The sequence below is a fragment of the Cydia fagiglandana genome, chromosome 21 (assembly GCF_963556715.1).
Source record: "Cydia fagiglandana chromosome 21, ilCydFagi1.1, whole genome shotgun sequence".
In the NCBI taxonomy this organism is placed as follows: Eukaryota; Metazoa; Arthropoda; class Insecta; order Lepidoptera; family Tortricidae; genus Cydia; species Cydia fagiglandana.
Genome location: NC_085952.1, coordinates 4,357,952 through 4,381,215, shown reverse-complemented (window position 1 = coordinate 4,381,215; position 23,264 = coordinate 4,357,952). Strand labels below are relative to the sequence as shown.

General features: G+C 38.9%; 1 protein-coding gene across 1 annotated transcript; it reads right to left on the bottom strand.

Moving 5' to 3' along the window:
* Nucleotides 1–1,855: 1,855 nt before the first annotated feature.
* Nucleotides 1,856–19,106, bottom strand: LOC134675324 (facilitated trehalose transporter Tret1-like). Its single transcript, XM_063533531.1, has 7 exons — nucleotides 18,740–19,106; nucleotides 5,986–6,141; nucleotides 4,938–5,136; nucleotides 4,274–4,467; nucleotides 3,628–4,019; nucleotides 2,731–2,842; nucleotides 1,856–2,195 (listed from the first exon to the last, which is right to left on the bottom strand). The coding sequence occupies exons 1-7, from the start codon at nucleotides 19,104–19,106 to the stop codon at nucleotides 1,930–1,932; spliced, it is 1,686 nt and encodes a 561-aa protein (XP_063389601.1). The 3' UTR covers nucleotides 1,856–1,929.
* Between the last annotated feature and the right edge of the window lie 4,158 nt (nucleotides 19,107–23,264).

The window sequence follows — 23,264 nt, the reverse complement described above, 5'->3', positions numbered from 1 at the left end:
ACAAAATAATTTAGATTTCGTCTTCGACGAGCGGGCTTGCAGCACGTTTGCTGGTCCTTGTTTGACAGGTGCAGGCTGGGTACTGCCGGATGCAGCGCTGACGGCACGAGAATCTTCCTTTAGTAGAGCCGTCACGACGTGTTCCGATGTTATCTTAGCGATGTTAGCGTGTTCCAGGGTCATCACTAATGGCTTAAACTCTTCTGGCAGGCCGGCGAGCATCACGATAGCCAGAAACTCGTCCTCGACTGACGCGCCAATGCTTTGGAGTTCCTGTTGCGTAGCCAACGATTTGTTCACATATTCTTCCATGTTACCATCATATTTATTGGATAGTAACTTCCTCATCAAAGCCAGTCTTCTTGTCAGGCCGCTATCTGCATAAGCCTTTTTTAGGCATTGCAGTGTTTCATACGCAGTTTTAGCTGACCTTATTACCGGATACACGTTTTCGTTGCAGGACAGGCATATCTTTGCTCGAGCACGAGCGTCTTTTTGCTTTTCTGCGGGGTCTGTCAATTCGTCTTTTTTTGTACAGACCTCCCAGAGTCCTTGATCGGTGAGCAAACACTGAATACTGAATAACCAGTTATTGAAGTTCTTGCTTCCGTGTAGCTTCGAGAACGTTATATGATGAGTATGTGTAGACGTCGATGGAGAATCCATATTTCTCGTACTTATTAAACTTATTTCGCAGCGTAGTACGGGCACTCATAACCTATTAATATAGGAGTAAAATCCGTGGAATATACTTATTGAAATAATTTAATAAATAGAAAACACGTTCACACAAAGAGAATATTGGAAAGAATGACACTTATAAAAAACATATGAATATAAAAATACAAATCAAAAAACCATGGATGTTCTTATTACAAAAAAGGTAATAAAAAGGTTTAACAGTAGGTACCTTGGGGAGACCGAGGTGAGTTTTGACACATGAGAGTTGTGACATTGTCGATTTTTTGGAATCTAATGACTGTTTGCGAGCTCGCAACAGTGTGCGTTTGTTAGCTCTTAACTTGAACTAACAAACGCGCGCTATTGCGACCTTGTTTTTAGTTAATAAATTCCAAAAAATCATCGATGTCACAACTCTCCTCTATTTAAAAACTGAATACATTAGCAAAATGCATTTCATTAGCAAAATGCGAGGCTTAATATCAAAGAGTGCATGAGTGTTATAAATGTTAATGCATTCGCAAATTACTCGTAGGTTCTTTTTAATTTAAATCATCTTTAGAATTCATAATTTGAAATGAGGTGGAGGAATACTTGACTGTGTTTTAGTCCAGTGCTTCAATACAGGGTGTAACATTTCTAGGGACTGAGCTGAAATAATTACTCGCGAAGGATTCTTTCTATTTAACTCATCTTCAGAATTCATAATTTGTAACGAAATGGAGAAAAATTTGACTGTGTTTTAGTCGAGTGCTTATAACATTTCTAGGAACTGAGCTGAAATAATAGTAGGTATTAATAATACCTAATTTATCGATTGTAGTTACTTAATTAGAAACTTAGATAATACCGTATTATCTAAGTATCTAAATAAGTAACTACAATCGATAAATTATAATCGTAAAGCTGGACTATAAAGTAAAAAAAAAATTATATCAGTGACAACCTTATAAAGTTATTTACATTTTAACTTGACCCATAAGTATATTTATTCAGTTTTAAGCTATGCTCGCGAGGCCTACAGCTCGCAGAGCTACTAGGATCTTTAGAAACATGAATCATATTACTAGACTAAATGAAGTATTTATGGTTAGATAGGGTAAGATGAGAAACCTTTCTAGGAAATCCTCATACTGTTTATCCTGCCTTGAGCAAAATAAACAACGTCTGACCACAAGTTCTTAGATTCAACTTATACCTTTATTTCAATAAATTCCTTAAAATTTCTCCTATTCAATTTAGCTGCATTCATCCCAGCATCCGTTCGATCTCCATCAAGCTCCGGCCTCTCGTCTCCGGGACAACGAAGAACGTGAACAGGAACCCAAAGCAGCAGAGTCCAGCGTATATCCAGAAGACAGCATGGCTGCCGAAGGCGCTGATGATGGGGCTGAAGCTGGCCAAGCTGATGAAGCCTGCGATGCAACCGATGGTCGTGGCGGTAGAGGCTCCGAGACTGCGCATGTTCGGGCGGAAGGTTTCGCCAAGGACGACGAATGGTATGCAATTTATACCTGAGAAATACAAAATGAGCTATAAATGTGGTGCATTTTTCTTAGTCTAAACGTGACAGTCCATTTCCAACGACACTACCATTCATTTATTCATACCATCCGCTATTATGGAAATTGACAATAACACCGACGCATTCGTACTAGCTGTGCAGCTGCGATCAGAAATCAAATGTTACCCTAATGTTGTCAGAGAAGTCGTAAAGAAGCGCTGGTGGCCTAGCGGTAAGAGCATGCGACTTTCAATCTGGAGGTCACGGGTTCAAACCCTGGTTTGTACCCAGTTTTTCCGACCTTATGTCCGAAATATCATTTTATTATTTACCAGTCGCTTTTCGGTGAAGGAAAGCATCGTGAGGGAACCGGACTAATCCCAACAAGGTGTAGTTTTCCCTCTGGGTCGCAAGGTCAGATGGCAGTCGCTTTTGTAAAACTTAGTGTCTACGCCAATTTTCGGGATTAATTGCCAATCGGACCCCAGGCTCCTATAAGCCGTGGCAAAAAGCCGGGATAACGCAAGGTAGATGATAAAGCTTACCAAAACTGAAGCTAAATATATACGCCATGAGAGCGAACAGAGGCAGCCATCGAATGGAGTCTATCGCGGAATACTTGATCATTTCTAGGTAAAAGTAAGCTCCTAACGTGGTCTGAAACAAGACGATAAATATTTAAATAATATTATAGGTTGCTTTAAAGTACAGCTTGGCAAAAAAGAGTAGAAATCAAAAAGTGGCAACACTGTAGTGTCGTCCCTTTCAAACCAATGTATATAAGAAAACGGGACGACACTACAGTGTTGTCACTTTTTAATTTCTACTCTTTTTTGCCAAGCTGTACATAAATATTTACTTCTTATTAGTTTGAGATATTTATTATTTTGTGTTTCAACGTAAACATGATAATATACCTGTGTATGATCAAGGAATGCGATACCGTCCTCTGTATCTTGAGGTATTTAAAAACGAGTAAACAAAATTTACCCTCAAATGGCTTCTTAAGCCAGTTTAGGGGTAGATGAAAAAATTACATCATCAAATAATGTAGGTTAAAGTCAGGTCGTTCAGTGACAGATCAAGGTGGTTTTGTATTTAGTTGGTTACTCAATAAATGTTAGAACTACCCTAAAATATACAAATTATTTGCTTACTTTTATTTAAGTACCGTTTTTATAGCATTAGAAATAAGGTAAACAATCATGATGTGTCTTTTAATTGAAAAACACATTTTATAAACAAGTTACGGCAAATATGTAACAAATATGAATCTAATACGATGGTTTATATTCTTCTGCTTTCAAAAGTAATAGTTACTGGTTTTTAAAAAGCGGTTTTCAATTAAAAGACATGTCAAGATCGCTTACCTTCTTTCAAGTTCTTTTTAATGCTAAAAAACGAACTATAGCTAAAGATACAGAGTATAATCTAGAACTTACCAGAAACAAACAACACAACGGCAAAGACAACAACAGCAACGTTCTCCTCCCATACTTATCAATGAAAAACGGCGTTACAATCGCGCCAACAAACTGTGTCACTCCCAATATTATAGAAGATATTTCCGGAGCTATAGATGAGCCCGCACCCGCACTCTCAAATATCATTGTAGCATAAAATAACACACACGTCATGCCACTCCCTTGATTCAATGTCATCAACACAAGATTTATGATCAGTGCCTTCCTATTGTTTTTTATTGTAAACAGTTGGATACATTTTGCGTCTGTGTTATTTTTTTTATGCTGTTCTATCATTGTTTTTAATTCTGTGTCTATATCTTTGCTTCTCCCAAGTTCATGTAGTACTTTTTTGGCAGCTTCTTCCTTGTCTGCAATTGAAAGAATATGATTACAGGTAGACCATGAAAAGTCTGCGGCGATTTTGATAGCCCACGCAGTGCAAGTGTTATTTATACGTCATAATTTCATAGAAGTTTGACGTTTAAAATAACACTGTAACTGCGTAGGCTATCAAAATCACTGCAGACTTTTTCGGTCCAACATTCGATTACTTGAACTCGCAACCTTAATTTGGTTCTCAAAATATTTTTATTAACTGAAAACCATGTTTAATATAAATTACCTTTAATAACATAAAACACGGGGCTCTCAGGTAGAAAGCACGAACAGCAGACCAAATGTGCAACATTGATGACAATGAACACGTAGGAAACCACCCTGTATGAGACATAAGGGCCGATAGCATATACTAACAGTATGCCGAATGCGTGAAAAACATTTGTGGATGCGGATAATATTCCTCTGATGTTTGGTGACCTGGAAAAATAGTGTTATTACATATGTAACACATGGTCACACTATGAGGAGTGAATATGTAGGTTATAAAACTCATATAGAGTTAGACCAAGAAAAGTCTGCAGCAAGTTTGATAGCCCACTCAGTGCAAGTGTTATTTATACGTCATAATTTTATAGATGTTTGACGATTAAAATAACACTGGCACTGCGAGGACTGTCAATATCGCTACAGACTTTTCTTGGTCTAACTCTACCTATTAAACAACTTTTACATGGTCATTCATCATCATCAATTGAGCCTATAGGCCTCTCTTCGTGTACGCCCCTTTTCCCGGTCCTGAGCTGATCTCATCCAGAAGTGCCTTTAAATTAATTTCTAGCAAGTAGAAAAGTAAGATGAGAGTAAGGTGAGATGTAAGTAGACTAACACAAATATGGATTGTAAAAAAAAATCTAAAATAAACAATAAGTGTTATAATACCAACTTACGCTATTTCTCCAATGTATAAACAGTCCAAAAGAGCTAATCCAGACGCTCCCAAGCCTTTTATCACTTGTCCACAATATATCCATGTCGTATCGAGAGACACAGCTAACAAGGTTTGTCCCGTCAACGTCAGTAATGACGATAAAATTATACAGGGTTTTCTTCCAATTAAATTTGCGACAATTCCGAGGGGAAAAATGCCTGGAAAGAGGAAAAAAAGTGTAAAACATTGCAGTAGAAATGAAACGTCGTGTGATTGGGACACAATTGAAATTAAGAAAAACAATATTAAAAAACCCAGAAAAAGGTATTCCAGCTTTCTTGAAAATTTAACCCCTAAGAAGGTAAAAAGGGATTGAAAGTTTGGATCAAGTACAAATATTTGAATAAAGAGGGAGAATAAGAGAAGGAATCTCAACATTTTTGAAAAGTCTACTTCTAAAGCGGTTATTCATGGGTTTGAAAGTTTGTATCGGGAACGAATATTTTTTGTGTGAGAGACTTTTCTTCTTTTAATCTTTTCACAGAGATATGGGTAAGTAATAATTTTTGCTGCGTTTCTGAAAATTAAACCAGTAAAGATCTTTGTTAATAGGCATAACTAATATGGAAAATTCTGTCCCTTCGGGGGTTGTGAGGATGTTGCAACATGTGTCAAGAGTTTCGAGAGCAAATAAATATTTCGTAGAAAGACTTCGTGACAGACAAAATAAAATACCTACACGTTGTCCATGTTATTACCCACCTGCTATTTTTATGCTGCACAATGTTCATAGAATTACCACAACCAACATAAAAATCCACGCGAACCGAGACGCGGGCAACAGCTAGTATTGAACTAGTATGACAGAAATGTGAAAGAAACTTAATAAAAAAAAAATATCTTTATTTCAGAATATTAAAAAATTCCATACGATATTGTTAGTATCATATGATTAATGACGCAATAGTGAAAACATTTATACAATAGTAAAACTAATCAAATATATCTAAATCCCACGACAATATGCTACATAAAATATTAATTAACACGTTAACACTCATATTTACCTGTAACTAATCCAGCCATAAACGAAGACGCAATCCATGACGCCTCCGTAGTTGTGATGATATCCGGTAGAGGGCTCTGCTCTTCATCAAACAGTTTCACTAACACTGGCGACGACCATCCCATGGAGTACCCGGTCAATATGTGTCCTAGGTTTACTGGAATCACATTAGACTATTAAATAGAGATGCAACGGATAGTTGTTTGGCCGGATGCCGGATACCGGATATTCTGCCCGACCATCGGCCGAATATCCGGTATCCGTTTCTTAAATTCAATTTGTTTACTCCGAAATCAAGCAATGTTACTATCCAGTATGCGGCCGGATAGTAGTAAAATAATGGTTGGATACCGGATAGTAACCGGATATCCGGTGCATCTCTACTATTAAATCGAAATTTCGTAATCTAACTTCCTTATCACATGGCTTCCTGCTCCAGCTTTTTTTTTTTAACTATTATTATAGTTGTAGGTCCTCGCTTTCAATACGGGCGGCCTATCTAGACACGCGGCAGCGTGTCAAGCCAAGTTCAAGCAAAGGAACTGGCTAGCCAGCGCCAAGTGTAATATTACACGAACCACTTGGTGCCACTTTTGACCCTTCTATAACTCAAAACATCTTTAACGTAAACACATAAAACTACGTGTGTTTAATTATATCCATAAGGACATCTAGAAGCCCAAATTTCATGAAGCTAGCTCAAACGGTTATAAAGATATGAAGGTCAAAAAGTCGTAAATTTTAAGACTGACTGACATACCTATAGTACCTAAACCTAACCTACTTCCAGATGACCTAGAAGGATGAAATTTGGAATCCAGCTCAGTTATTGTGTGAAAGCGTAGGAAAAAATCTAAAAATTAAAAAAAGTTATAAAATAGGGGGGGTCCCCATACAAAAAAACCATTTTTTATTGTGACTGACATATAAGTACCTAAACCTAACCTACTTCCAGATGACCTAGAAGGATGAAATTTGGAATCCAGCTCAGTTATGGTGTGAAAGCGTAGGAAAAAATCTAAAAATTAAAAAAAGTTATAAAATAGGGGGGGTCCCCATACAAAAAAACAATTTTTTATTGTGACTGACATATAAGTACCTAAACCTAACCTACTTCCAGATGACCTAGAAGGATGAAATTTGGAATCCAGCTCGGTTATTGTGTGTAAGCGTAGGAAAAAATCTAAAAATAAAAAAAGTTAAAAAATAGGGGGGGTCCCCATACAAAAAACCTGTAATACGCGCTAAACAACCGGCCAACGGTGTGTCGTTGGCGGCGCGCGGCACCACATAATGAATACAAAGAACAGAAGTAAAAAACATGCAGCGGAAACACAAGAAAAAACATTAAATCTCAATACCTGCCTAGTTTTCTTTACAAAAAGTATTGATATCCCATCAAAAACATAAATGTAAAAAAGGAGAGCCAAGTTCAATACAAAAATTATGCTTGGCTGTGGGGTTCGCCGCAAAAAGAATGGAGATTTAAATGAGTGCCAAGTTCTATGCAAAATCCAAATATGTATTTATAGGAACAAAATAACATTATAAACAAGTATTAAACTCTATTTCTTTGCTTTATTGGATACCTATAACAATTGCTGTTATTTAAAAAAAATGTGAGATCTTAAAGTAGGTTAGATTTGGCTTGGCCAGTTTTTATCAGAATTACAAAATATATATGTTGAATAACTTTATAAAATGATTGATGTAATGAAAACTGGCCAAGTAAAATCTAACCTGCTTTAAGATCTCGCATTTTTTTTAAATAACAGCAATTGTTATAGGTATCCAATAAAGCAAAGAAATAGAGTTTAATACTTGTTTATAATGTTATTTTGTTCCTATAAATACATATTTGGATTTTGCATAGAACTTGGCACTCATTTAAATCTCCATTCTTTTTGCGGCGAACCCCACAGCCAAGCATAATTTTTGTATTGAACTTGGCTCTCCTTTTTTACATTTATGTTTTTGATGGGATAACTATTATTACTTCGTTTCATTAGTTTTTATGAAAGCTTCATAAATGTGGTCGCAAATGCCGATCCCGCATTGGTGCAGCTACGAGAGACGTTGTTCCTCACTTAGGACGCTGCATAAATCATCTGTCAAGGCCTGCAAGCCTATTATGGATCGCTTTGTCCACATTTATCCACGTGATAAAACAACTGTCACTTTTTAACTCTGCGAGAGTAAGAGACAGACAGCGTTTTATCACGCTGTCACGTAGACAAATACGACTATCATATATCCATACTGATGATCACTCTTGGATATTCGAGCGATAAAGAGGCAGTGATAACTAAATTTCGATTTTCGCGTTTCCCGGTGGGACCTTTGTAAACAAACCGCCTTGATACATCAATGTCATATTCTATTAGCCATTAAATAGGTAATATTAGAATTGTGATACCTAAAATGCGATAGCATAAAAAACCGGCCAATTGCAAGTCAGTGACTTTAGTATTTGTTTTGTTGTTATAGCGGCAACAGAAATATGTTATCTGTGAAAATTTCATCTGCCTAGCTATCACGGTTCATGAGATACAGCCTGGTGACAGACAGACGGACAGAATAAATGGACAGCGGAGGTTTAGTAATAGGGTCCCGTTTTTACCATTTGGGTACGGAATCCTAAAAATGGGTCTAATTACTAATTAGCTACATGCATCGTGAGATCCTAAAGTTAGTATGGACAGGCGTGTCTCACTCCGCGATTTCGTCGCTTTGCTACAGGTAGCTAAAAGTGCATCCGTTCGGCCCCAATTTTGGGGTTTGCCATAAGCCGCGCGTGGCGCTATCGCCACCTAGCGGCCATATCTTTGCTGATCGTAACAGACGCGTTTTGTTAGAGAATGAGTCTTCTGTACTTAATACTATTATTTATTCTGTGGTATGGACCCCAAAAATCGAATTTCATGCGTGTAAAATAATAATAATAATTAAATTATTTATTACAACTAATACTCACGACAAGCCACTATTAAACATTGCTTTTTTACGTATTGTTCAAATTTAATATACATTGTTGACTTAAAAAAATTCACAATTATTTTGAAAAGCAACAAACAATTACTTAAGTACACTTTATAAAAAAAAAGTAAAAGAAAACGTAATAATTATAATATACGTCCACTAATATGAAAGACAGACGTACTATAACGTGATGGAAGATACATTAATTAAAATCAACAATGACATACAAATGTATCAGTCTTAATCGCTTAGTAATATAGGTGCAGAATACATGCACTAACCTAGTACTTATTACCTTTACCTTTAGGGCCGCCATACACGGACTGCTTTGAGCAGTCAGTGCCAACACTGCCGTGTCACGCGCATCTCATGTAACTTTAAAAGTTGAGTTTCGAGATAATTACGTTTAAAGTTTTAAAGATTCAAATGCTGTTATCGCTGACGGTTCCACGTAATTTTTTTATTTTTTTCTAATCTACATGTAGGAAATATAGTCACAGATTGGGCCCTGTAATTTTTTTTTCACATAATTGAATAGTTTTCATTTTATTCGAATTAAATGATTTCGCATGATCAACTCTTCCATACTATAGTGGTCACACGAAGTCATTATATGTAAGTCAAGTTACATGACATACGCGTGATCAAACGTGACACGTATTACTATACCACTATACCAATGTTGTTGTCGTATAAATCAAGCGCTCGGCCAGTCATGCCTAACTCCGGTAACTTAAGAAACGATGTTGATATTTTGGTTGTGTCAGTCATACAACTCAAGTTAACTGAGTTGTGCCTGACGCCATCGGCAAAAAAATGAAGTTACATGAGTTAGTCATATGCTTTTCTCAGTAAATAATGAACATTTTCAAAATTTTCTTTTTGAAGATATATATTTAATGGTTTTTAAGACGATTTAGACTGGTTATCCGTAACTCATGTAACTCGAGTTAACGGAGTTTGGCGTGACACGGGAGTTACAGCTTCAAGCGGTCGCCGTTGGGTGATCTGCAGTTTCAATACAAAATCGTCATTCGCAATACACGAACCGCTCAAGCAGTTGCAACTGCTTCGGGCGGTTGGCTGCGCGGTGAAATTTCATCATGCGGCCAAGCTGCAAAAGCAGTCCGTGTATCTTGATCACTGGGTTACTGCTCGAGCAGTCCGTGTATGGAGGCTCTTACCTTCAAGAAATGCCTAGTTGTTTTAATAATTGTAATTTTCAACCGTATATTCATGGAGTTAAGTTGAATTTTGACTGTATCTTAACGGTACATTATGTCGATACAATATAAACAATGTTTCAACAGCTGTTTAAAGCAATAGTTTTCTAAAGATTATTAATTACCTCCACAACATAAGTGCGACGTTTATGAATTTTTCATTTCTTATGCTCTGAAAGTGAATTATTGTTGTTCTAAAAAGTGTACATAAAATGATACGTTTCTGCTCTACAGTACTGTACTTTCTATGTATGTTTTTTTTTCTTTGTTTTTAAGTTAATACTATAATCTGTCCGACAACTTTGTCAGCGCAGGCGTGAGTGGAAAAATGAAATATTTCAGTGGGATGATAACATTTCGCGCCTACATTTTTAAAATTGTCGATTTTTTTAGTGACAGAAATGGCTTGACAGACAGATATTATGTTATGACATTTGCATTCCTTTACTGTTTACGCTAATCTATCGTATAAATTTTTGAAAAACTTTTACCGATTCTTTTTGTCTGCACCCTTTTTACTTATCTCTCGAATTGCCTATACATTTTTATTAAGCCAGAAAATTGGAAAAGAACAAAAATATGGCGCGCGGCGCTAAACTTATAATTAAATTGATAGGTACTTACTTAACCTGACTTATATCAAAAGTTTAATCATAAAATCGTAGCGAGACCTCGTTTTTTACGCAAAATAGACACAATGGTTGTCCTGTTGCGGAAAATGCCCAGCAAAACTACCTAAATATAGTCTGTATCTTTAGGTATTTAAAAAACAGAAAAAACAATCTACCCTCAAATGGCTTCTTAATCCAGTTGAGGGTAGACGAAAACATTACATAATCAAATAATGAAGGTTTTTTGAAATTCGACCACTCGATTTCGTGTATTTCGTCAAATGATATCACCACTACTAGGCGTTTATATTCTACTAACAGAATTGAAATCGAGTGGTCAATACCACTAGATTCCAAATTTAGATCGCTCGTATTTCAAAAATTAGCATTTCGCCGTTTTCCACCGATTTTCGAGTGACGAAATCGAGCGCTCGAATTTCAAAAATCGGCCCTTACTTGGCTTTGTATTTGGTTGGTTGACCAATAAATGTTATAACTACCCGAAAATGTACAAATTATTTGTTTACTTTTATTTAAGTACTTACCTGAAGATACAGAGTATAACTCGAATGGTGTTTTATTATTTTATTGCGGATATTTACAATAGCAATAATTAACAAATGAATGAGGTTTGCAAACAGATAATGAAAAGACTAACGCTTGTTAGTACCTATTTACCTACGTCAAGGTTGAGTCACATTTATTATTTATTATGATTTATAAGTTAGAATCATAGACTAGGAATCCTCTAGACCGTGTTGAGAGCAATTTTTTCATGCAACCTATGATGCCAAATGCCGCGGGACGAGGTGAGCGAAGTCCCGTGCCGTGATTGGTCCGTTCAAAGACACGGACGTCACACAAAGACACTTCGACTCGAACATGGAGTAAAATTACCGTATGCGTGGCAGAGGGGGTAGCGCGACTATGCTCAGTCTGGTGGATGTCTTGTATGTGGTTAGAATTAATTATATTGATGTGGATAACTCTTAAAGTGACATTCCATTTCCAACTGCAGCTGCAATAATGTTCATTTTCTATGGAAATTGACAATGACAGCGACGCGTTTCCATAGTAAAATGAACAGTATTGCAGCTGCAGTTGGAAATGGAATGTCACTCTTAGTCGATATTTTAGTATAATCACTTTCGACATTTTCAACACAAATTATCAACAGTTTTCGAACGCCATTTGACTTTGATCCTTACTTTTGCACTGATAGCAGTTGATAGGTATAATGTGTTCAATTTGTTAAATTTCAAAAAGTATCGGCATCTTAACTGAAAATCGTTTTAAGGTACCGTCAAAGAGAATTTAGACTAGAGGAATATCCTCGCGTATACTGAAAATCGTAATTCAAGACCAAAAAAAGTAAAACAATGTTGCCACTGCAATACATTGTTTGTAAAATAGTAAATTCCTTTTTATAAATAAACACGCTAAGATAATTTACTTATTGGTAATTTTACTCTTACGATTTAAAAAAGTACTTTTATTTACTTATTTTTGCATAAATGCAAGACGCGCTAGTAAGAAGTAGCAACATTGTCTTACTTTTTTTGGTCTTGAATTACGATTTTCAGTATACTCGAGGATATTCCTCTAGTCTAAATTCTCTTTGACGGTACCTTAAAACGATTTCCATATCCCTGTGGTAGTGTATGTCTGAGCGTGCCACTGAATTAATTATGTCACGCATCCCGACACACGGTCATATCGAATTTGCATAATAGTTATGATAATGTGAGGTATGACAAAAAAATAATTTAGCCATAGAGAAAAAAATACATAGAGTGCTCACTCTATATTTACATCAGTTTCAGTAGATACCAAAATGACTATTATTTTCGTAGTCGACATCCAGCATCGACTAGCAGAATTATCAGTACTGCTACTTGACAATAGATGTTCCGACGATCGAATAAGTATAATGCTCAACAATGTCCAGCTAATATTATAATCGGGTTAACCGGAACTCTATTTTCAAATCCTTCTGCTTTTAAATATTAGCTGTTAATTGTTGTTCAATACATTTTTTTTTTGTAAGTGGCAACACTAGTATTCTAGTATCAAGTAGCGGTACTGATAATTCCGCTACTCGATGCTAGATGTCGACTGTGAAAATAATACCTAGTCGTTAAGGTATCAAAACTGATGTATGGAGTGAGCACTCTATTCTTACTATATTTCTCTATGGTTTAGCTTAAACAAGGTAAAGATAAAGAACTATACTAAAGAAGATAAAGAACTCAGTCAGATTCATATAATATGTGACGGCTTAGGGTCGTTGCTAGGCCGTTGCTCAAGATCTAACATGTGGGCGTGTAAGACGACTATTTCGGCAGTAGTAAGTAAAACAAGGGAACACTTTTATTATGCGGTGTATTTATCAAAACAAGTAACACGTTAATTACTTTCAATAAATCAACAACAACAATAATTAACTAGAAATATTCTAAGGTAATTCACAAGAGGCACAACGATCCGTCGGAGGTTCGCAACAGAATGCCGGCGCAGGCGCAGTGGACCGGTTTGTATGCCTTCCCACTACTTGTCGCCGCACCGCTCCGAAGTTCCGTTAGGTGGCGCCATCTGGTCTGAGGCGCACCTGGGCCTCAATTTAGTCAATAGACCGTCTTATTTTATTTTGCCGACATAAGTAGTGTGTTTATGCCGCTCCGAGATCAGAACTTTTCCGCCAGAGGGCGACAGTATGTATGCGTAAGGTAGTGACAATTTAGTTCACCCTACTCCCCGCTAGATGGCGCCACTGTCTATGCGCAACGTTAGTTCCAAAGGTCTCCGCTAGATGGCGCCACTGGTTAGTTCACTCTACTCCCCGCTAGAGGCGCCACTGTCTATGCGCAACGTTAGTTCCGAAAATATCCGCCAGCCCCGCCGGAGGGCGACAGTATGTATGCGCCGCTGGTTAGTTCACTCTACTCCCCGCTAGAGGCGCCACTGTCTATGCGCAACGTTAGTTCCGAAAATATCCGCCAGCCCCGCCGGAGGGCGACAGTATGTATGCGCCGCTGGTTAGTTCACTCTACTCCCCGCTAGAGGCGCCACTGTGTATGCGCAACGTTAGTTCCAAAAATCCCCACCAGCCCTGCCTGGGGGCGACAGTATGTATGCGCAAGGTTAGTTCCAAAAATCCCCGCCAGCCCTGCCTGGGGGGCGACAGTATGTATGCGTAACGTTAGTTCCAAAATTATCCGCCAGCCCTGCCTGGGGGCGACAGTATGTATGCGCAAGGTTAGTTCTAAAAATCCCCGCCAGCCCTGCCTGGGGGCGACAGTATGTATGCGCAACGTTAGTTCCAAAAATATCCACCAGCCCTGCCTGGGGGCGACAGTATGTATGCGCAAGGTTAGTTCTAAAAATCCCCACCAGCCCTGCCTGGGGGCGACAGTATGTATGCGCAAGGTTAGTTCTAAAAATCCCCACCAGCCCTGCCTGGGGGCGACAGTATGTATGCGCAACGTTAGTTCCAAAAACATCCGCTATGAAATTGCAAAAAGGCCCATCATGTTTGTTTTATAATATGAGGCATATATCGGCGTTTTTTTTTTTTTAATACCACGTCAGTGGCAAACAAGCAGACGACCCCACCTGACAGTAAGCAGTCACCGTAGCCCATGGACGCCTGCGAATTCTATTGTTACCACGGATGCATTTTTATTTGCGTTTGGTTTTATCGCTTGTGCTTATCAAATGTATGGAGTTTATAGTTTACCAACCGCAAAGGGGTTTTTCTTTTATGATACCACATTGGTGGTAAATAAGCATACAGTCCGTCTGATGGTAAGTTGTTACGGTAGCCTTTGGACGCCTGCTTGAGAGAGCTGCCTCAGTTTAGGTATTCAAGTCCCCCCGCGGGGGTGGGGGGGAGGGGAGGGGAGGGGGAGGGGAGTGACCTTGACCTTGAGTGACCTTGACCTTGAGTGACCTTGACCTTGGGTGACCTTGACCTTGGGTGACCTTGACCTTGGGTGACCTTGACCTTGAGTGACCTTGACCTTGACCTTGAGTGACCTTGACCTTGAGTGACCTTGACCTTGAGGGGGCGTGACCTTGAGGGGGCGTGACCTTGAGGGGGCGTGACCTTGAGGGGAGGGGGACCGGGAGGGGAGGGTGCCTAACGGGGTGAGGGGAGAGGGTAAGCGCCTCGGCGACACGTGAGCAGTCACCGTAGCCCATGGACGCCTGCGAATTGTATTGTTACCACGGATGCATTTTTATTTGCGTTTGGTTTTGTCGCTTGTGCTTATCAAATGTATGGAGTTTATAGTTTACCAACTGCAAAGGGGTTTTTCTTTTATGATACCACATTGGTGGCAAATAAGCATACAGTCCGTCTGATGGTAAGTTGTTACCGTAGCCTTTGGACGCCTGCAACTCCAGGGTGGATACAAGCGCGCTGCCGACTGCCCAAAGATTCAATAACTTTGTTTTAAAATATGAGGCATATATCGGTGTTTTTTTTAATACCACGTCAGTGGCAAACAAGCAGACGACCCCACCTGACAGTAAGCAGTCACCGTAGCCCATGGACGCCTGCGAATTCTATTGTTACCACGGATGCATTTTTATTTGCGTTTGGTTTTGTCGGTTGTGCTTATCAAATGTATGGAGTTTGTAGTTTACCGACCGCAAAAAGACTCAATAAGTTTTTTTTTTTCACATGTCCCAATGGGTAAGGAGAGGCATAATAAAATAATGTTTTTACTCACATAATATTTTTATTTCGTCAATAGACTTTAACTACAGTACATATGTAAAATCAAGAAAGATTATTATATCTAGCATAAATCTATAAATAATCTATAATAGGTATCTATTTCATTATGTCCTAAGGCTAATGTTTGATGCGGTTTGGATGGGATTGGGAATCGCTTATCATCATAATTCTTGAGAGCAATTTTGTTGACAGTTTGCGAATATAACTGGTGACCTTTACTACGGATAACATTCATGTTCCTATACTGAGGTGGAGCGTTCATAATACAATTGTGATAATCCTCACCGGAAACAGTTTTAGCTATGACACATTTTTTTATACCCTTGATTTTTTTAATAACATTATCCCCTTCCTTCTCTTTACCCCCCATTTTCCCCATTAAAACATCCTCTGCTGCTGCTTTCTCCACATAATAACACTTTGATCTTATTCCTATAAATTTTGAAATTATTCTCCCACTAACCTCGTCCTTCATTTTTCCCAATACATTCTTATTAACTCTAGGTAACGCGTAAATATTATCTATTTGGAAATCTGATGTATCGAATTTATCTTGTACATCCGGTTTGATATCCTCATAGAAATCATTTGTATTAATGTCATAGATGAATGAGTCTGTATCTGTATATAATAGTCGTATATTTTCACTATATTTAGGTAGCATATAATTATAATGGAAATCAAACATATGGGTTTTACTTAATTCTAAGACTGTAAACCCTACATATATAGGCTTATCATATTTTATACAATTTCTAGTCATTTGTATTATCGAAACATCATCATTGATTATGCATGAGCTATGAAAGTTAAGACGACCGATTAGAGCGCGCGCACCCAACCGTCTTCCCCCACTCTCCCAAGCACTTACTACTCTAACATCCTGTCGTTTTTCAACATTTTCCATAGTTTTACCAAAGACTGCATTGTTCATTAATTTATAAAAGTCTTTCTCAAACTTGTTTCTAGACTGTATTCTTTTGTCTGTATTAAGATCAATGTACGATTTAAGCCATGGACGTTGAGTAAACTCAAGGATGCGGTGGATTTTTTTTACTTTCAACCCATGTCTTATAGCCTGTAGCAGATTTATATAATGAATTACATAATTACATTTATCTTCTAGTGTAGCTAATAATTTATTTGTTTTACTCGTCCCTATCGATGGAGCCTTATTTTCAAAGCAAAACGGGAGGTCATTGTGTAAATCATGTAAGCTCGTAGGATACTCTAAATCTACTTCAAAAAAGTAACCCTTTTCATTTTCGGGGCATAATTTAGTCATATCGAAATTGATGGTTTCCTCTTCAGATAGCCAGCGAAAACCTCCTACAGGTAAATACTGGGACATAGCCCAGCCATACAAATTATTTGCATCTAAATAAACTATATAATTAGAGGGTTTATCTGAATCATAATTTTTTAAATATTTATTATTTGCTACTGCAAATTTCCCACAACACTGACTCAACCCCCCTCGTATTCCGGATGAAATAAATTTAATTTTTGACATGTCAGTGAGTAGCTCTAACTCAATTTGAGTGTGCTTTAACATAGAGTCCCAGCTGAGTCCAGGGGCGGTATAATAGTGAGCCGGGTCGAGCTTATACGTCTCAAGACAGACGTCACGGAAGTTCTCAAAAACTTCTGCCAATAACATGACGTCAGTCTTAAGGTAATGGTCGCTATACTCCCCCAGAGTTCCAATTTTGAAGGCATCCCAAACATTTTGGACATGCTGGTAATCCTCATCGGAAATGGGGGAGCTGGCGAGGCTGTTATAGAAGGCGGTCTGAGGAGGTAGTGAAGTTTCCTCAAGCTGCGTCCACCCCCGTACGTACTCATAGGGGAACACCCCCTTGCGTGTTAGTAAATCGAGTTTATCATGAGGGAAATGTGAGGTGATAATGTTAAACTGATTTTTTGGAAGGTTTTGCACTAATGTATCTAACGAGGACGCCATAAATCTAAAAGAATCTATAAACCTAAGATCTAACTCTAAAACATCACTCTTCAAAGTAAGAGATATAAATTTCTCTTTATTCTGAGGTATAACATTAACATTGTCATACTTTTTCAAGGACTTAATTATAAAGTGTGAGTCATACCCACTGAAGTTATGCATCACTATTGGAATCTCATTACAAATTTTATAATTCAAGTTGCAGTTAGAATGTGCAGCGCCCCTAAACTCACCCGTGAGATGACAGTGATCCCGTATCCTATCATCTCCCAACACTCCCCCACAAATATGACAGTTTATTGCAGACTGGAATTGCACCTGCTGCTCTCGTGTAAGAGAACGCATAGGTATTATAGTTTTAATCTTACTCGCAAAGGGCGCTAACTCGGTCTCCAATGATTTAATAAACTCTTTCGCACAGTCCTCGCCGCGAAATGTCACATATTTAGATTTTGATTCGTCGTATGAGCATTTGATATAATAACCAAAGCTATACGGCTCATGTGACTGATAGTCTACAGTATATGAGGAAGATTGAGATGGCGTGCAAGTGGGTATAATAGGTTTTAACATAGCCTCGAAATCTGCATACACGACAACTGGTGCTCGTAATTGATAGCGAAAGTTTTTAAATTTTAATATATTTTCTCCATCATTCGGTAAAATGGTCTTTACATGGGAACAGTCGCGTTTTATATGTTCCTTGAATTTTACTTCATTGGAAAAAGGTAAAAGACATCCATCACAAAACCACATCTTATGACGATGTTTTGAAAGCTGCGCACTTATCAATCTACTTATATTTTTAATCCAGCAAAAGTGTTTTTGGTCACCATCTTCTATTATGAGCATGTTTATATGACGGTCGCGTCGCTTTTTTGTATGATACACCGGTCCTGCTATTGACTCATCAATAATTTCAAAAACATTAACACTTATATTATTCAACTGTTCAAACCGTTTAATCCCGCACAATGACATGGGAAAAGACACCCCCTCTAGGTTTAGTATCTCCTTATAGTGGGGATATGACGAGGGACGATCCACATTTTCATCTGCTGGATATAAAGCGCTAACAATGGCCCACGCAAAGCATGCGTCATCAACATTCTTAACATTAATACAGGCTTGCCTCCCTTGCACCCACTTTGGTAGGGGCAGGTATGATGATCCTCGCAAAGGTTGATATTTGTTAATATTCACTTCTAGATGTAACACTTTACTTATAGCCCACCCACTGTCCCGTTCTTGAAAGTCTTCAGCCTTAACTCTGATCTCCTCCATAAACAATTGATAAATTTCATTTACGTTGCACCCATCTAATGAAATTACTTTATTCTTGGTGTTGAAAGATTTCACCTCCTCCACCTCCTGATCATTATCATTCACCTTGATCCATTTACTATATCGTCCGAAAAGTTGCAAATTCACCTTAACAGCGCTCTTAACCCTAGATATATTCTCCTCTATGAGATTAACAACTCGTTGGCGTACACTGTCCATGAAATCGTCAGGAGTGAGATATTCTTCCTTGGTAAACAGTCTATAAGAGATGATCCGGCTCTTGAACGCTGATGTTAATATTTCAGTGTCTTCGTCATACATGTTACATTTTAGACTGTGTTTATGCATTGCACTTTTCAGATGATTATGCAATGATTTTACCTCTATATCACAAGTATCACATTTTTGCGTTTTGGAGGGTGATGCGTCATCATTAGCTCGTACTGATGGCCCTTCATCGCTAACTCGACTGCGTTTCTCCCCCACCAACCGTTGATTTGATTTTTCACATTTGGTAGGTATGGTATTTTCACGTTTTAAACTCGCTGACTTATCCGACTTTAAATACTTCATACAGTAAGTCACATGTTTAAGCATGTTGGCTCTCTGAGTAAAGTTGCGATTACAATATTCACACGGAAACATTTTCAATTGTCTTGTTACGTGGCTACACTGAGACTGACGCGAAAGGAAATGATTTGCGGGTGTGCCGTGTGGCGGACCGCGGGCAACTGCCAGGCCCTGCGCGTGCGGCTGCGGAGCGCGGCAGAGCGGGGGAGGGGAGACGCGCCGCATCACGCGACATCGACCTTGAATGTGCACGTGTGCCTTGCCCCGGCGGAGCAGTGACGTCATGCGCAGGTGTCAGGTGTCGGGTGGCACCAAAATGGCGGAGCATTTCCAAACCCACAACTGGCGGCGGGCGTAGGGAGGAGGGGAGACTCGCCGGCCAGGTGCGCCATCAAGGCCGATGTCGCGTGATGTGGGGCGGCCCCCCGGTCATCGCAACATCAAAACGTCGTAAGTGACGTGAAATTCATGGCGCTTACATCGTTACAGAAGCGGGGTGTGAATCTCGTGACCTAAACGTGTAAGCGCCGGGGAATTCACGGCGCTTACGGCGTTTCAGTCGACTGAGAGTGACGCAATATTGCGCAATGTTGTGCAATTTACACGTGTTTCTTTCGACTGCGAGTGACTCAATATTGCGTCATCGGGTAAGTATTCTCTGGAAGTTTCTATTGTGAAATAAAAGAAGATGGGTTTCGTTTAGTTATTTTTTATTTTTCATCAAAATTTAACCGATTCAATGGAAAATATAGGTATTACACAAAATATCGGCGGCATAACACTTGATTTCAGAGTCGACAATATCGTTTACATTGCACAAACTACCTATAATATTGCGTGCCTGTTGAATATTGACGGGGTGATATATCTTGAAATGTTTCTTGAAAAAGTTGAGACGGTTCTCGTAGGTAGACTTTGTTTTGTTCAAGTATCCGATACGTGCGTTAATACACTCCACGACATGTTCGATATGGCTCCATTCCATGTGGTTTATCACCAAGGGGTGTGAGTTTGTCATAGGTTCGTGATCATCGTCACAGGTGAGTAAAAGTAACGGCACCGGAGAGATACACATCTGAAGACGATTGCACTGTATCAGTTGTGGTGAAACACTCATTGGGTTATGAAAGAAGTTTCCGATGACTTCAACTTTTTCCGCAAACATTGCATTCCATTCTTCACTGGTGAGTTCATATCGCCCATTAAAATTGACACAGGCATCTAGTCTGATTTTAGCCTCAATAAACTGCAACTTCAAGTATACATGGATATTTTCAATCAGAGCACTTGCACCAGCAGGACAGCGTTTGAGATTGTAGACACTCTTGCTCAGCTCACAGCGACCGACACCTTCACCGCTGCCGGAACAATCAATCGACGGTGTGTAAGAAGGTGAAAAAATGTTTGAATAATTCATTTTTTATTTTATTTTAAAGGCTCCACGACACGTTTACAAGTGAGGACGGTCAATGGTCTACTGAATAATTTTACGAGTGGTACTGGTGAGAGCGTTATACTCAAACAGTGAATCGTTGATGATGAGACAGTATGCCGTGGTGTTAGCCGGCACATTCTCTTTAAACTCCATTTCCAATTTAATATCAATAGCACCAGCTCCCGAGTTGAAGCTGTCACACTGTCTTGACGTGTCAATGACAATTAATGGAGACTGTGTCTTGTAATGAGCGTAATTTACTTGAGGGCTGGTATGATGACGGTTGTAGTACGACCGTTGGAAATTGGTAAATGCGTCGTATAAGAGCGCATAGTTGTTTGTTTTAAATTCAGCCGAAAAGGGATCGTATGGATAATACTGTGCGTTCAAATACACCCTGCAATTGGTAAGATTACAATGGTCGAATATACTCATATCTTTGCTCTTCTCGTTCCTACGAGCCGTTTGGAAACCAACAATGAGATAGCGAGGTTTCTCCAGTTGAGTGCTAGTCTTGATGCACCAAATATGACGTTGTGAGGCAGGCAGTATGGGATATTCGTACAGTTCCCAGGTGCGGAACGCTATCTGAACCGGTATGCCCCTCTCAACATACGACATTAGACGCAATTTCTCCTTATCAGATACTTTTATGACTGGCATCCTCCATGTGACACGGGTGATTTCAATCTCACCATTTGGTGTTGGCGGTTGCGGTACCTTCTCCGCATCAACGGGTGCTAAATCTAAACAGTTTACATCTGTACTGGCGCGATTTAATATCAACTCGTGTTTCCCATTAATTATAACCTTTTTATAGTCCTCGGCGAAACCCAAGAAATGAGATAGTGGTATAGTCACAGTAAACTTGTCTTGAATCTTTTTAGCACCAACTTCCCACCCCGCCGTCTGAAGACTATGGTCCATTTCCTTGGTGTATGAGACTAGTCCCTTAATGGTGGACGTGATACCGCAGTTTCTCGCGCGGTCAATCTCCACACCGTTCAATTCATAACGAATGTCTTGAAATAAAAATGCAGCACCGTTGTTGATCAGTAGACATCCTTTCTCCACTGTGCCCTCCACTAATATTTGACTGTGACTCGGTAGTAGAATTAAATCTTGACGGTTGATACATATGTGGATGTTGTCGTTATTTTTGAACGAGTCATTATACGGAGTGTACGGATGAAATTCTATACTTTCTATACTATCATCGAATAACACCTTCTCACCAATGTTTAAGATAGATGATGAGGACATACTTGGAAACCGATACTCTGTAAAAATGCACTATTTTCTCTAGTCAATTTCTTTGGCTGTTGTAGTGACTGGCGTTGCTGTCTCTCGTTGTTAATACGACGACGACGACGACGAGTAGTACTTGCCCCCACGAGAGCAAGATCTCGACTAATTGTAGAAGTGTTGTTACCAAGGCTTTTATTGTTATGAATAATCATTTCTTTTTATTTTTTACTTTTTACGAATATGCAAACGAAGTGCAATGCTTTCACCTCGAAAATTCACCGTATTACCGTGCTCGTTTACAATGCGCAACTCAATGTTTTGTATGCGATTGTTACTCTTCTTGACAGGTAAATATATAATGTTGGTAGGTTGTTCAATAATTTGATAGCCGGGCGGGACGTCGGGTGAAAACTCGTGTAAAACATGCGACGGCTTGTTGTTTACGAATGAGCCCTCCACAATATTGCACTCTATTCTTATAGTGTTTGTTATGATTATGTTTATTGTTTTATCCGACCAATGTGATGATTTTGCTTTAAGCTTTTTCGGTGAATAACCAAACAATGATCCTATGCTGTTTGGTTTGTCAAAGTGAATATCATACTTTGGCGAGAATATCATACACTTGGAGGTATTGTTGTTTACAAAGATATCTGCCACCGCCATTCTTTCACCCTCTGGGCCTTTAGCCCTCTTGGTCATTTCCTCCTTCAAGAGGTGTATTATACTGGAGAGCTCGTATGAACCTTCAGGAATCGCGATTACATCATCTCCATAGTGAAACAGATTATTGCTCTTATCAACATTGGGAATAGTGTTGAAAGTCTTAAAGTACACGAGAGCACACTCGTAAAAACCATCATTGTCCAATTCTAGAGCCGGTTGAAAGTCTACATTCAACACAGACTCGTTACCGCTCAGACTTATTGTGAATGATGTCATGGACATGATACCTGCTGCTGCTGCTGACGGGTAGAAGTTTAATGTAAGAATGAAACTACACATGTAATGCTCATGATATTTATTTAAAACAAACGCTTAGCATTGGTACACAGGAAATCCAAACACAAGTGTCCACAATTTACAGTATTAAATTTCTGTAGGCGATTGTAATTATACTCTATTCGCATGTTGCGCTGTAGTTTGGTACCGTTTATATAATCAATAAACTCTCGAGGTGGTCTCAAATCACCAAAGCTATCAAAATATAGACAATAATCACCCTT

Coding starts and splice junctions, on each gene's coding strand:
- LOC134675324 (XM_063533531.1), bottom strand. CDS start 19,106: ATGTATGACGAAGACACTGAAATATTAACATCAGCGTTCAAGAGCCGG. Junction 4,020..4,273: donor CGTGTTTTATGTTATTAAAG/GTAATTTATATT, acceptor TTTCAATTGCAG/ACAAGGAAGAAGCTGCCAAA. Junction 2,843..3,627: donor CGTTGTGTTGTTTGTTTCTG/GTAAGTTCTAGA, acceptor GTCTTGTTTCAG/ACCACGTTAGGAGCTTACTT.